Source organism: Haliotis rufescens, unplaced genomic scaffold (assembly GCF_023055435.1).
Source record: "Haliotis rufescens isolate VD_foot unplaced genomic scaffold, xgHalRufe1.0.p SCAF_11, whole genome shotgun sequence".
Taxonomy (NCBI): Eukaryota; Metazoa; Mollusca; class Gastropoda; order Lepetellida; family Haliotidae; genus Haliotis; species Haliotis rufescens.
Window position 1 is genome coordinate 25,568,594 of NW_025963791.1, and position 16,214 is coordinate 25,584,807.

General features: G+C 38.4%; 1 protein-coding gene across 1 annotated transcript in view; it reads right to left on the bottom strand.

Annotated features, from left to right (window-relative positions):
• Positions 1-16,214, bottom strand: part of LOC124132772 (ubiquitin carboxyl-terminal hydrolase 43-like) — a 56,274-nt gene continuing 40,060 nt past the window's right edge. The window contains exons 3-11 of the mRNA XM_046496891.2: positions 14,018-14,223; positions 13,539-13,656; positions 13,107-13,207; positions 12,452-12,532; positions 11,784-11,910; positions 10,861-10,983; positions 9,747-9,969; positions 7,377-8,609; positions 1-7,031 (exon numbers count right to left, since the gene is read on the bottom strand). Of these exons, the coding sequence (XP_046352847.2) occupies positions 6,571-7,031; positions 7,377-8,609; positions 9,747-9,969; positions 10,861-10,983; positions 11,784-11,910; positions 12,452-12,532; positions 13,107-13,207; positions 13,539-13,656; positions 14,018-14,223 (2,673 nt within the window). The 3' untranslated portion in view covers positions 1-6,570. The remainder of the gene's footprint in view (positions 7,032-7,376; positions 8,610-9,746; positions 9,970-10,860; positions 10,984-11,783; positions 11,911-12,451; positions 12,533-13,106; positions 13,208-13,538; positions 13,657-14,017; positions 14,224-16,214) is intronic.

Here is a 16,214-nt window from a genome sequence, read left to right on the forward strand (position 1 = left end):
AATTATTTTATTTTACATACTGTTAACAAGGAAACTTAATGATGGCAAAATTTATATTTAAATGTACATTTAATTGTCCTAAAAAGACATGATATTGAAAAGAACATGAATCACATGAACATTATTGCATTGAAAACTACCTTAGCTTGTTGAATTACACATTTAACATTGTTATACATAGTAGTATACCAACTAACCACAAATAAAGTAATGCTGATAGAAAATGGAATAGTTATTGTGATAAAGCCATGAGCAAAACTAAGAGTTTGTTTAATATGTAGACATTTCAGAAACTGTAAACTTACTGCACAACAAATTTACACTTGAACATCAGGTCAAGTCCAACACTGTAAATTTGTGGGCATGACCACACCTGTCCCATTATCTCATCCTCAGACCCCAACTGGTATATTTGTGCCTAGTAATACCTCTTGACACAATATCACTCATCAAGATTATCTGCAGTAAAATATTAACAACAAAAAGATAATTTAGCAATTATGCATTGATTAACAAATAAAATACCACAAAATGTATTACTTAAAAAAATTGTTTTCAGATCTGAAATTAAGGAACAAATTAATAATGTACATAAATAATGTATCATTCCAATTTTCAACTGAAACGAGTCCAGTGACTTAGGTCCATTGGTATTACTATGCAAGGACAGATATTGCATGGAACATCAGAGGTCGCCTTTATCTCTCCTCATCTATTGTCCTTTGGTTCTTGGAACATTGAGATAATGGGGCTTCACATTAAAGGGCATGTTAAGGGCCCAACTGTACAAGCAATAACAGCTCCTACACCAGATCCTGAACATAGGACTGCCAAGTGTCAGGATCCCACTGGACAAGATAGAACTGCCTGTCTGGGAACCAGCCTTTAGACTAGAGGACATTTCAATCTGTGCATGAGGAATTCCTCCTGAGTAAAGATATCAATGATTAAGTAATAAAATCATTCCATGGCAATAATCATACTGTATTTCATAAAATATCAATTCCAAAAGAAAAATTAACAACAAACAAGGGATTAAGTAACTATTGTTTGATTATTCTCTTTTCAGTTCTATATAAAAAAAAGTGAGACAATGATTAACAGGGGGAAAAAGATAAGTTTCTAAAATGTCATCACTGATTCATATCATTGTTTTTGAGACATTAATCATTAAGAAGTAATCCTGAGAGAAGACAAGCAATGTCTATATGTCTACCAGTAAATAAATCAAACAGCTATATCACCTCATATTCAAAGATAATTTACATTTGACCATGTCCAAAATGACACCTTTCCAATGCAGGGCGAATCTTGGAATGTGCGTAGCCACTCTGATGCCTAGCACAGTAAATATGATGCCATGCCAAGAGTTCCCCTTTTGATCAAGGTGATACAGGTAATTTGAGGGTAATTATCAGTAGTACTAGTAGGAGACAAAATAGATACGTGAAATCCATATCTGAGGCAAGCACAGGAAATAGTGACTCCAGCCACTTTTAAGCCATATGATTCAAAACAGCATTCGTACAAACATATATGATATTGTCGTCAATAATGAGCATCACTAAGGCTGCAGCATATGGCCTGCAGATATGTCATATTTCTATGAATTGCATTTGATTTTCATGTACAAAAAAACAAAATGTCAGCACTTTAAATTGATGAATGAAATTGGAAGAATATGCAAACTTGAAACAAAATAAATAGTGACATACGACATAAAAACAAGAAGCAGCACAGTGTTGGTCTTCACACAATCACTACAAACTAAACATAAACAGCAATTGCACATGTACATAAAATGTGGAATGTTATCGACACAAAATTGTAATATATTAAACCATACATTTTGGTTACTTCTTAGTAAAATATCACAAACAGTTAAAAATTGAAGAATTTTATGCATCAGAAAACACACAAGCATGTAAAGAAAGTAATGTTTGTTACAGTTTCCAAGGATTGCTTCCAGTTCAATAGTCAAGTGAAGCCATGACACTTTTCCCTTACCCAACACGTTCATTCTTATGGACTGCGAGAATTATTTTGAAATTAAGTAAATAATTCAATCGTGTGGGAGAAAAACAAGGGACACAAGTGATAGTATACCGTTTAGGTGAAACCCACAGACACAGAAGGACACAAATGCCAGCAGGTCCAACAAATAGTGGCATCTTTTGACAACTCAACAATCCTTTTCCCCCATTAATTCTTTCATGTTCTAAATATACTGTAAACCATTTAATGTTAGTACAAAACAAGTTGGTATATATAGACTTCTGCTGCTAACAACATTTGGTATTTCAAGAAATAATAAAAGTCTTGGTTGATTACTCATTGAATTCATTTTTGTTTCCCAAGGGAGAATTACGTTTCTTTACCTGCCCATGTTACTTCCGAACAAATTGCATCAATGATAGAAACAGTATATTTCCTTGCAAAATAACGAAGAAAAAGCATTAATCAACAAAGAATCAATCCCAACCATCAACTTAGACATCATAATTTTTCTGATGGAGTCTGATTCAATAGCAGCATCAGAAAATAAACTTGATGTGTGCAGTACAATATTCATGGGGCAAGTGGAACGTAGAAGCCGACTACCTCTTTTGCTTATTTCAATCACAAAGAAACTAGTTTTTACTGACCTAATATTAATCAGTGACTGACTGTAGTTATTAGTATTTGTGAGTCACACAACATCATATGTAACCGGTAGTGGGTATGTGTGACAACCAAGAGCATTATTCTGACAAATTAAATAAATAAAGTTAGTTCCTAATCATCTTCAGGTTATTCTAATTTCTTGCTTTACGGTTTCACCAACAAAATTTGAATAAAGTTTTAAAGTCTGTTGAGTAATTAATGAAAAATCTTCAAAGTTGGGGCAACACAAAAATTGGAGGCGAAGTAACTCTTTGACTTGACACTATATATATTTTATTAAAAAAAGTGTTTTTTGGGGGGTGGGTGGGTTTGGTTTAAAACAAAACACATTTATCAAGTGATTGTAAATTTCTAGTTTCTAACGCTCATCAACAGCTGTCATGGCTGGTGGCTGGTCCTGGTTGTGCAACACTGTGGTTGTTGTAGCAATGCTGCAGGAAGCTGTGGAATGTTCTCTCACTAGGTAGCATCAATATAGGGGTAGCATCAATATAGGAATAGCAAGTCAGGCATACCACCTGGAATCAGTATGTACCCAGAATACTCAATAAATAGATATAGTGGACAAAATTACAGTACTGTGCACTACAATCAAGCACTTAAATCAACCATTAACTGAATATCAACTGGAAGATAGTCTGTTGACAAAAACACTGAAATCGTCCATCAATGAACTATCTTATTAGTTGGCAATTCCCAATCTGACCACAATAATAGATGGCATGTATATACTTCAAATCTAACCAAAGTTATTGAGGTGGATTAGCAGTTGAAGGATCTATGCTGCGATGGGGTTAAAATGAGTGATTGAATCAGTGAAGATTCATGAGGCTATTTATGATACACAAAGCCAAATGGACAAGTCTACATCCAATCTACTGGATGATAAACAATGTCAGAACAAACAAATGCCATTTCAGTCATGTTAATGTCTCTCTGGGAACAATGTCATGGACAAATGGAGGGAAACTAACCCTTAGGGACCATCTCAAAAGCCTTATCATTAATTCTTTTCATGACCAAAAATGCTATCTTTGTCCTGTTTATTGCAAATGAAATTTTCTCAATTGAAAGATTCTTGTTGGGACTTCAATATTGAAGAAAGGATATGATAGCATAACAAAGGCTGAAAAGAAATGAAAATACTTGAAAAAGACAATACAAGAGAGTCTCTTCGAGTGCTAGCTGCCCAAATCATGTTACAACTATTTACAGCTATTCTATTCACAATAATCTACACAAAAATACTAAAACTAATCAAAATATGCACACAGACCAATAACTGATTAAAATATGTCTGACATGATATAATAATTGCAATTGTGACTACCTGTCATTCATTCATGATGTGGAATTCCTATTAAACAGTGAATCATAATATACATGTATTTCAAAGGTTCTCAAAATCCTAACTCATGGATATTTGATATACCTAGAAAAACAATTCATCATAAATTTCACCGGGTAATTTATGATATGGAATCATAATGACAATGAACACAATAGTGTTGCAGAAAACACTGGCTGTACAATATTCAGTCAAAGCCTTCATTCACATACAGCAACAAACACCATTCACATAACACTGGTCCTCACACAGATATGCACCATCAACAGTAACTGCAAAACACTGGAAACATCTCCGTTGTGTTCACTCAACCACACTCACATAACACTAGCTTTAGGTAAATGGAAAAGGGAGAAACTGATCAATGATGATTTTGATTATTTCCAAATTTGATGTAACAAACATCCTTCCAAGTACATGTAATTAAGGTAATTCAAGGAGCTTCAACAATCCTTACCCACTTTGGGATAAGTTGAAGGGATGAAGTGTCTAAAAGCCAAAATATGACAGCTAAAAAAATATCTTATATGTCATGCCATAGCTACACAAAGATATATTTACCAGAAAATTACTAGATTGATAGGCTACCAATTTATACTACTCAAAAGAAGTTAAGGAACACCCAAATGGTGGTCCTTAACTTTTTTTGGGTAGTATAAAAAATGTAACATTGTTTTATTTACCCAGTTAACACATGTCCAGAAAGGTAAACAAATAGAAACATTATATCCTTCAGCAACTCAACAAGAACAGGTCGGTTCAACGGTGACATTCAAATTCCCTTCCTAGCCAAAGACCTTTCATACTAACTGTAATTTCATCAACAATGACTAAGTACATCCCAGATAGAACAGCAACACTAACACTTTGTGATGATGTATATTTGCACACACTGATTATGTAAATCGTTGTCGCTGAGTGGTAGTGTACCTATGGCACAAGGCAAGGTATGGTCACTTGCATTGCTGTATGGACATAAGGACAAAACAGTGTCACATTGTACTTGGTCGATACCCCTGGATGTGACTCCCGACTCACCCATGAAGACTGAATTTGATATTTGTGGAAAGGAAACAATAATACTGTGTATGGAGAGCTGGGCCAGAGAAGGTATTTGAGCCCAACTCATTCAGTTCATTTTGAAATTTGCCAATCTTGTCAATCATGTGGAAGGATTCATGTATTATTCCCATGGCATTTCCTGAAAGGGAGGTAACTTTTGACAATTGATGAGAGTCAAGTTGCAATGTCATCAGGATTACCCACACATTCCACAGGAAGGATGCACAGCTTTTGGAAGTGGTTTGTTCAAGTTTAGGTCCTGCTCTTGAAACACATTGCTTGAACTTTAGTTCACATTTCTTGAAAAACATACTGAAGCACATCACTGTGACAGTATCTCTGATAAATGTCTCCCTTAATCACAGAGTCACATCCACTGGTACTTGCAGTCAGTGAGTAGCATGTGTAAGAATATACAACAACTATATATATATATATTAGCTATTCACTGAACAGTTAGATTTTCAAATATTGAAAATTACTGTACACAATTATATGAAGATATGGACTACTCTGATATCTACTGTCAACAGTAAGGCAGTGCATGCCTCTAGTCTTTACACACCAGGCTGTCCAACTCCACGCTGTAGATGTATGTACATGATATGTGCCTGCTGTGTCTATGTACAGTGCAGCTACTGGGATCTATTATATACACATGGTTGTGGTGAAATAGTGTCATTAACAAGTGAGAAATCAAGTCAAACAAACATGCACAGTCCTAGACACATCCCACATGCATCTCCACAATACAATACCCACACAAAAAACTGGCATCTCTTATCAGCCTTCCATAAAAAACAAGGTTACAAAACCTTGAACAGAATGCTCCAAGTGTTTTCAATGATTCAGCTGTACTAGTCCCAAGGAGTTAACACAAATTTGTGAAAACTGATCATGATAGTACTTTTATACTGTGACAATATAGGATTCACAGAGTACATGTATAAACAAAATATTCATCCTTTTTCATGTTGCTTCATGAACAAACATGGCACACGAGCTATGCCGGCGGACCATGTATTCAGACACACATCCTACTTTACCTGACGTCACAACAAAGTACAACATCACAGCACTATAGTTCGAGGAGTCCAACATTTCACTGCTCAGCAGTCGCTTTCAACACCAACATGCTATAATCTCTTCCTGGGATGTTCTACCTCACACTACCGCAAATCCCTTAAAGCCAGGTTTACCTTCAGAGTTACAATACAAGTTCCATAGACATCAGCAGTGCAACTGTCACGTATCATTAACAAGTCTCCACAACATCTTCCATCAGAAGAAGCTTAGCACTAAACATATCAATCAATGGTAAACATCCTGCCGCAGATCCAAGCTATGCAACACAACAGTCAAACAGATCCTATGTTATCCCATTAATGCATTCCAATACTGGTTTCTGTCTTCAACAATTAATGTCATCCCCTAAACAAGCACAGAAACCCGGATTCATGTCTTCACCAAGGATGAGCATCCACCTTAGCGATCCACTACACAGACGACTCTTTTAAACAAGGTGCTGGCACTTCAATGCTGCGTCTTGCCTGCATCTGTGCATGCATGTGTCCTTTGTGTATGTGTGGTCGGTACCGCACTGGGCCCCGACTGGAATCTCTTCGGCCATAGCCATTGTAAACCTGGTCCCCAAAGCTTTTCACAGACATAGTGTCTCTTGCATCAATGTTTGAGCGACTGCGACTCTGCCTCTGACTGAGACTAGAGATAGACATGTTATCCCGTTCACGCGGCTCCATCACGTAGGCATCATTTTGCCGTCGCTGCACGGTGTGGGGTCGGGGAGGTCGGGAATATGTGTTCATGTTACTGTCTGTCTGGTGTTGTTGTGTGTTGCGTGAATGATCCATCAGAGCATCAATTCTCATCTGAATGTCACGACCGACGGTAGCATACTTCTCAGGAATTTCTCGGTCTTCAGAATTACGTGCAGAGCCTTTAAAAATAATTTCAAGATGGTGAATTATTACTGGTAACATAATCAAATACCTTTAAAACAAATCATATTTTTTATCATTTATACCAGGAATCATATTACAAATGCATCTCATTTCGATCTTACATACACACAACATTGAAACATCCATTTCCATATTCCACAGTTGGTAACCACTAAATCATTTACGAACATAAGCATCGACTAAGCATATATCCTTAATGTGTGTAGGTGGCAAGTTAATCTAAGACATCACTATTCAAACACAGCAACAGAAGAAATCAGCTCTTCACTGCAAAATCAAATTATCAATGCACTATATGTCTGATACCAGGACTGACATACCTGATGTGCGAGTGTCAATGGTCTTGAAGTCTCGATGGACATATGTCCTCTCTTCTGATGCCCTTCTCTCCTCGGACACTCTCCTCTCCTCGGACAGCCTTCTCTCCTCAGGCACTCTCCTCTCTTCACTTATCCTCCTCTCCTCAGATGATCCTCTCTTCTCCAACATTCTCATCTCCTCCAAGGCTCTTGTTCCGTTGGGTAACGGTGCAGCCATCACAGGACTTGGAGGCACGATCTGTTTTGACTCAGCCACCATGACAGACATCTTGTCCTGCGGCACATGAGACACCACCACAGGCCCTTCACTGGAGCTGCGCCGTTGCCTAAGATCAGACGAAGCTCTTGATGTATGGCTTGGGCTTTCATTGGGCGAGGAAAGATACCCTGAGCCATTCACAGCTCGCACAGGGTGGGAAGAACTGTCATTTGTTGAATGAGAAGTGTGATTTGAACTGTCCGTTGAATCCCGTGAAGAATAGGAGTCTGTTGGAGGGCGGGGAGGGCGGTGGCAATTGGCATCATGACTAATGTTAGGCCTTGTCCTTTCCTGTGATCTGTAGCTTCTCCTGAATGTACCACTCTCGTGATCGTGTCCATTCAGAAGGTTAGAGGAATGGCTGTGCTTCTCAGGTAACTGAGGAGATTTGACACCGTACACTTCACTATTGTGTCCAGAAGTCCGATTTAAACTGAAACATGCACCCATCCCTTTATGAGCATCAGGCTCTGAGTGCTGCCGAACAAGTGGAGCTCGTACTCGGAACTCCTGAGTTACCTCCCTTCCCCGAGATGTTGGACTGTGGTCGTAATAATCTATTTCCTGTGGGCTGTAGTTCTGTCTTCGTGGAGGTTGAGGGGTGAGAGGTCGCAGGATAGGTTTGATGGGATGCTCTCCCATTTCCCTCCGCAACGTGTTGGGCGTCATAGGCTGGGAGTGACGTGGGATCTGCTGGGGTGAGGAGGTGTCAAAGTGTACCGACTTGGCACTGGTCGGACTGGAAGGGCTGGGGGGAACATGGTTGTTGTTGTTATTGTTGTTGTTGTTGGTGTACATACGGAAGATCCAGTGTTTGCCAGTATGCAGGTTTTGATTGCAACACTTGGATAGGCTGCGCCGCTGGTAGAACAGCAGGTAGGCTGCTTTAGATGTAACTTGTGACTGGGACATGTCCTTCACCCTTGTGTCATCATACTCATGCCACTGGCCATCAATAGGGTTCTTACAAAACGCTGCAAGCAACCAAAGAAAGACATGAGTGAGTGAATGGTGTTTTACAATTCAGGCATCAGCTTGATAACTTTTATCAAACAAACCAATAGAGCATCATAAAACAAAGTGCACCATAGTAATCCCCATTGCAGTGTGGTTCTTAATAATCGGGTTCTGGGGACCTATTTTGCCCTGGCATCCATATGTGAAAGGCACACATGAACAAAACAAATAGAAAATACCATAAATTAAAACCTGCATCATCAGAAATTCTGAAAACATTTACCATAGATTCATCTTTGCTCCTTACATCCATTTTTTGTTCAAACTATTGTGTGATTATACTTACAAATTCAAAATGCAATCTTAGTAAGGGAAATCTATAATATGGTGAACAATTATGGGCATACGGTAATACATAATAATACTGTATGGAATTACAAATGATTCAGTTTTGTTCAAATTCCCACTCACAAACACAAGCTCACTTAAAAGAAGCTGTGTTAGCTCCAAGAGTTCAACTGATGACTACAGAAGTGCTTTACACTACTCTACTCTACTCTACGTCATAGAACACAACGGGAGTGTCAGGGACAAGGTCATCAGAAACGTCACGTATGAAGCAACAGGAACACAATCTATGGTCTCAGGTATCACAAACCATAACAAAAACTGTTTTCTGTCCTTCACTTCTAACAACAATCACATTACTAAACAACAGTGTTAATTCTAGAAGTGGTGTTAAAATAAATACCAGTGTATATATATACCAGGATTAGGACAAAAACTCGGAACAAGGCCACTAGTATCAGCCTTTCAGGTTGAAGACTTTTCAGTTCTTTTTTTTTTTTGTTCTTTGAAAACATCGATCATCTAATGTCAACCACAAACTTTCAATGTTTTGCTCATAACTATATGTAAGGTTAAACATTTCAAATATTTCTGTACATTAGATGTACCTAATTGCAATAGTATTGCAATAGTGACTGAAGCTCATGCAACCATATTGCAATAGTACAAATACACTCAACAGTCCCCCTCATAAACATGCAGGCACCATAACAGATCAACTTCAAAATCAAGGCTGTCAGATCCTGTCCTGATCATGGACTACTATTTGAGACACTGTACAATCCTCTTCTAATATTTGTCCATACCTGTATAATGGCCTCCATTCATGTTTCCATAGTGATTACAAACAGCAAACAGATCATAAACCATGTCATCATCCCTCCCTCCTGAGGTGTCCTTGCCATTGGTCAATCTGTGTCCAGGGTGACCGTTCAGTATGTCCTCCCTCTGGACCACGTGTTCAGTCATGTTCAGGTCACTAACAGGGAAGTTCACCAAAGTGTTCAGCTTGTTCCTTCTCATGCCAACCTGAAAACATGATGAACAGTGATAATAGCTCATGCAATGGCCAATAAGCCACAAGCTGATAAATGAAAAAACACAAGCTGATGATGACAATGTTGTTTTCTGCCCAGACTGTACTGCACACCTACTTGGAATATTGTAGTGACCGCAACTCTGCATTGTTTAACATATCATTGTACATATCACATTTCAAAGTGCATACCAACAATGATTTAGCAACAAGAGTTGTCATATCCCCCGGTCGAAGTTAAATCAGTACTTTTAAAAAATCGGGCATAGCTTCCGCGAACCCAGCTACCCGCCGGAATATTTTTTTTAAATCTTTGATTATATTTTTCCGAGGACTTGGAGACTTAAGATGATTTTTTTCCGAGGACTACTGTTTAAAAAAAAAAGCGATTTTCCTCATTTCCGCAGAGATTTCACATCCCTGCAATATCCCAACAGTTACGGAGTTCTGCTCCAGAAACGTCCATTACCCTTCATTTTTAGTAAAGTCCAACTTGTCATGAAAACAAGCAGGTTGGGTGTCTCAGGAAAGTTATCAGGTTGTTTCAAGTTTGATGTTTAAATGTTTGTAGGGAAGAGGCAGACCTGAGATAAACAGACATTGAATTTAGAATAATTAGTTTATGTTCTGAAAGTAATATGATCCGGACATCAAATCAGTTCTTTCAACCAGCGGTGGTTATTGTGACATGTAACCTCTGATTGACCTATCAAAATCAAGTACTTACCAAATGCTTGGAGGAATACCATCCTTCAATGTATTGCAATCATCACTGACTGTATTGCCTCCCATATCAACTTGCATTGTGAGCATGATGGGTGAAATTGATCTCATGATTTCTCAGCTATGTTTATCTCTTAACTATGATCATCCTGAAAGCCCACCTGTTTAAACCTCTTGAGGTGTATGACTAGGACATCTGGCAATGACCACAGACCCAGGGTCTTGATGGTGCCTTGTTGCTGCTTCTTACAGTGGGGACATAGCCAGGCATCGTCACCACTCAACTGAAACAACAAGTCAATCTTACATCATCCCAGACTAGAAACAATTCATTCTGTAGAGATACTTCCAAAGCAATGTTATCATTGGCATAACTACTGTTCTCAAACTTAGACTAACAATAGCTGTAACACAACGTTTGTATCGCGTACTTTGGTCTACATATGTTAACTCTTTTCACTGAACTTAGGTTATATCATGGTCTGACTACTTAATGTTTCAGGAAAATCCATTTGGTGAGCCCAAGAACTTGGTTATCACTAACTTGGATTCAGCCTTACTGAAGGATCTTATTAGCTGAGGGACTCAATTATGTACAGCAAGTCCAGCATAAGTTTACACTATGAGCAACAATATTAGAAGTTAACTATCTGCAAGACACCAGGTCTTGAACAGACAGCCCACCATCAAGGCCTTATAACAGACTCACAAGAGCTACACATCAGTGGTCCTTAATGCAAGTGGAATCCATACATAGCTGCCATTTTAGTTGCCACTCAGGAAAAGATGAAGGAACAAATGTCACCAAAAAATAGAACAAATATGCCTTCTTTGATCTTATCAAACTGACATTGTATCTACACAGGTCAATGCAGACTTACATTAAACGAACTATTTCAAAAAAAAACAAACTTATAGTTAAAAAATGTAACAAAAAGGAGCCAAGAGACTTTCTTCATTTTCATATACTGCATTAATCTAGACTTGCTAAATTTTATAGACTTGCATGGACTGTTTTGAAAATATTTGTTTCAGGGTCTGACAGACTAAGGTCAATGCTTCAATGGGTTTATCACTGACTCACCTTCTCCTCCTGTGTGTAGAGTTTGAAGCACTCATCTAGCGATGCTGTCGGACTCAAATGCTGGGAGATACGGAGGTGGTGGACTGACGCGTGTTCATCAATGTTATCATCATCCTCGACAACAAACCTGCAAGACACAACCACATCCTGCATAAAACTACACAGCTGTTTCTCAAACTTCACACACATTTCTTAGAATAAATGCTTTTATTCCATCATTTCTTCATACATGACCATCAATGGTTTAACAATAATTACACATTTCAAATTGTAGCATTCCCCAGCCATCAAAGCCAAATTTGGCACACACATGTGATTAAATAACTATACATTGAACAAGCAACATTAGACTGGTGTTACCAGTGGCAGTAAAATTTTAAGATATGTCCGTAAAATTCCACAACAGTTATTTAACTCAACTGGCTCACAAGAACTATTGCTCAACTTTATTTGGGTTTTGCTCAGTCACAACCAAACCAACATGGTGGATGAAACAGGTTTTCAAAAATGATTTAGTCATTACCCTTTGCAGCTAGCTAATATTACAAATGGCTCTTAAATATTTTCAACCAGTGGGACTGCTTATTTGATATCTATCGTTCTTGAATGTGTGACTATGAATCATCAGACTTCACTGTGCAATCATGTCATTACAAACTGTAACGTACGCCTCTTTAATCTGTGTGTCCCATTCAGCCATCAACTTGACGTGGACAGGCCCATAGTCCTCTCCGTAGTACGTCATTACTCTGCAACAGATCACAACATTTCATTCATATTTTGGATTAAGAAACAACAGAATTCCTAGTCTTAGAAACATTAAATAGTTTTTCAAAACAGCTTGTGTTCTCTTTCTAGTCCATACATAAAATTAGCAAAAATACCTCAATGAGTAAATACTGCAAAATTACTGACAATACATGCTTTAATGTTAACCAATAGCCCAGAGCAAAAGTCTAGTAAAAACATTTGTCTGGTGCAAGCTCAGCTAATAAAGGTCAAATATTAACAATAAACTCTTCGAGGCAAGTTCATGATAAAAGACTGAAAAGTTTTTGGACTACAATGATAACATATTGTATATTATTATATGCAATGTAATTTCAATGCAATATTTTTACTCCAAATGACATCATAGTATGTATTGTTGCACGTACATCTCAGTGCACAACAAAGCAGTGAGACAAGGAACTGACACACAGATACATATAAGTTAAAAACAAAGTATTTTTCGGTTCTTGCAAACTAGGTTATTGTTGGAGAATGATTCCCTATTCTAAATGAGGTAATACAGCAAGTTCTCCTGTTGTCAAAGTTCCCTACCTGTCCACTGCCTGTGAGTATAGAGGCATCTCCACATCTAACGGGAGGTACGCCTTGCTGGGGTGACAGTCCACAACTCGCAAGTTGAATAATACTGATTTCTGCAACAGTGAACAAAGATATTGTTATAGTGGTATCTACATCCGGTATTCAAATGAAAATAACATACTGAATCAGATTATGTCCTTTTAAGAGCAGCATCAACTTTGTACTTTTTCTTTTCACCTGAGAGAAAGGAATTTGCTGATTATTAAATATTTTGGAAACATACCAAAATTTCTTTTAATTACAGAATTGGCAGCCCACAATAACTAAGTGTAATTCTCTAAACTTTTAATATGTTTAATAATGATAAAAATTGTAAGGTTAATTAATACACATTTATTCCTAATATTCTGCTGTATTGGCTGATGAAAGGGAGACAATCCACACCTGGGTGAGGGCTTCTGGCTTTACTGCATCCCCCATGCAGTGCAGTATTTCTTTCTGCAGACGTTTATAAGTAAAGTCTCGCGGTACTCGTAAAACACTTGGACTGCAGAAGCGGAAACTGAAAAAACAGAATCAGAATGAGGAAAGGAGAGATAAAGAGAAGAAGAAAAAGACATCTGATGATGATGATGATGATGATGATGATGATGATTGTGGACACTAGGTATGGTAATATTACATTCCTATTCAGCTACTTACGTCCCAACCCAAGATTGTCGTAAGGGGCGACTAACGGGTACGGGTGGTCAGGCTCGCTGACTTGGTTGATGAATGTCATTGTATCTCAATTGCCTGGATCAATGCTCATGTTGTCAATCACTGGATTGTCTGGTCCAGACTCGATTATTTACAGACCGCCGTCATATAGCTGGTATATTGCTAAGTGTGGCGTTAAACAACAAACAAACAATTAAACTTACAGTCCCTGTGGGCTGGTCGACTTCTCTACATGTACTAGGAGGATGTGTATGAAGGGTGTCTCGTAGCGGGAGGAAGCACTGGCAGGGTCATTGTCTGGCAACGTCTCGAATGCATAAACTGTTTCAGTCTCTGGGATGTCAGAAAGAGGCTGGTCATCTCCATATGTTGAGCGAAACCCTTCCTCCGACATCTGACACAGCACAATCTGTAAAATGCAAGGTCACAACTGTATGAAACTCTTCACCTTGATTGATAGTATTTTTATAGAATTAGGTGTCTGTTGTTTCATGCAGCAAATCAATGCAGCCTGTAAATAGATTTGTTGGAAACCAATGGTTGATGTAATGAGCAATGTCCCACTGTGCAAAGGGCACAATTATACACAATCAGCCACATTGCAAGGCACAGAGCCTGACAAAGCAATTCCTGTTTAATGGACTCTTACCACACGTGCAAGACTTAGAATTCCCCAGGGATACAAAGGAAATGATGTGAAACTGATGCAAAAATGTACAGGGAGATATCTTTCAACAGCAGAATTTAGCACTAAAGTTTCTCCTGCAATGGTGCATGACGCTGAAATACACAGGTTCAAATCTGGACGCAGGCAGAATAGGTCCCAACCTCTCCAAAACTGAAACAGGTATGGGACGGCTACAATGTATGTTCTGGTTTGTGTGTCAGTCACTCACATGATGTAGACTGTTCCTCCAGCTCAAACAACCGACTTTCAGGTCCAGTTGTAATATTGTTGACTGCAGAAAACAACTCAGTCACTCACACCAGCTTGTTTACACAAATCATATCCCTAGCAGTAGAAACAGACATTTCCTATAACCATAAATACAATTTATTTTGATGGAGACAAATGTCAGGACATTTTCATGATCACAGGACACTCTTGCAGATCATAAAAAATTAAATTCAACTTTAGGCCATTTTGGACAACAATGTACAACAAAATGAACCAATCTGAAACCAGTAACATCAAAGATATGTCTCTGAAAATCACATCTTTCACAAGCCCTTGTCCAAAGACTCAAAATGGTTCATGGTCAAAGCCTAGTGTTAATTTCTTTCCCCTCATGGAAGCAGCAATTTCCCTCAGCTCCAATCTCCTTCCTGCCTAAACCTATTCCCCTCCCTCCCCCACTTTAATCAATATATTGTATAACCAGCAAGGACATCATCCCAGCAGCATCAGCAACATCATCCACCACAGCCAACTCACTTAGCTTCCCATCCCAGATCAATATAAACAGCCTTATCTACAGATTGTTTGTACGTATCTACTGTTTAGGGGGCCACAAAGGACCCCATTCAGCCTCCACCATCCTGCCCTAGTCATTACCAAGATACATTATGTTCAGATCATCAAGTATGTTGGCTTGTTTTCGGATTGCAAGGTGGAAGGTCTGCATCAATATGGTACCCTAAAGGATTCAACAACTGCTTTTGTTGGTCTTGTTTAGGTGTGTCAGTGTGCATGTTTTAAAGTTACTGCAACAAGCTATCGGTGTGCACCTAGTTGTCAGACTACAAGGGGAGAGGACAAAAACTAGCCCCATTCCCCAAAGTTGTCCTAACACTGGAACCGAGTGAGTGAGTGAGTGAGTGAGTGAGTGAGTGAGTGAGTGAGTGAGTGAGTGAGTGAGTGAGTGAGTGAGTGAGTGAGTGAGTGAATCCTAACCCTATCTTACAAGACATAATATGATTACGATAATATGAAATCTAAAACTGATAGAGCACAGTGCAACAAACCAACCCAATGCATGTACCCATGGTTAGGACCTAGTACATGGAGATGACTGACAAGCTGATCCACTTTCATTTAATAAAGGCAACAAATTGATATGTCAAGAGCTTTAAAACATAACAGCCCGAAACTGTCTTTGTACTTACCCACCATAATATTGAGCCACAGCGAGAGGGTGAATGTTGCGGTTTGTACAACCAAGCATAACAAGGAGCTTGGCCTTACAAAATAATAAATGTTCAAATTTGTTACTGACCTTCTTTTTCTTTTCTTTTTGGCAAATTCTTGGAGAAAAAACTTAGTAACTGCTTGGAGCATGATTAACTTTAATGATAAAACTGTCCCACTTACATTCCCATTTTCCTCCTACAAACATATTGACAACTGTATTGGTTTTCGGTTGTTTTCCAACTGAACAAATTCCCAAGCAAAATAGTGTT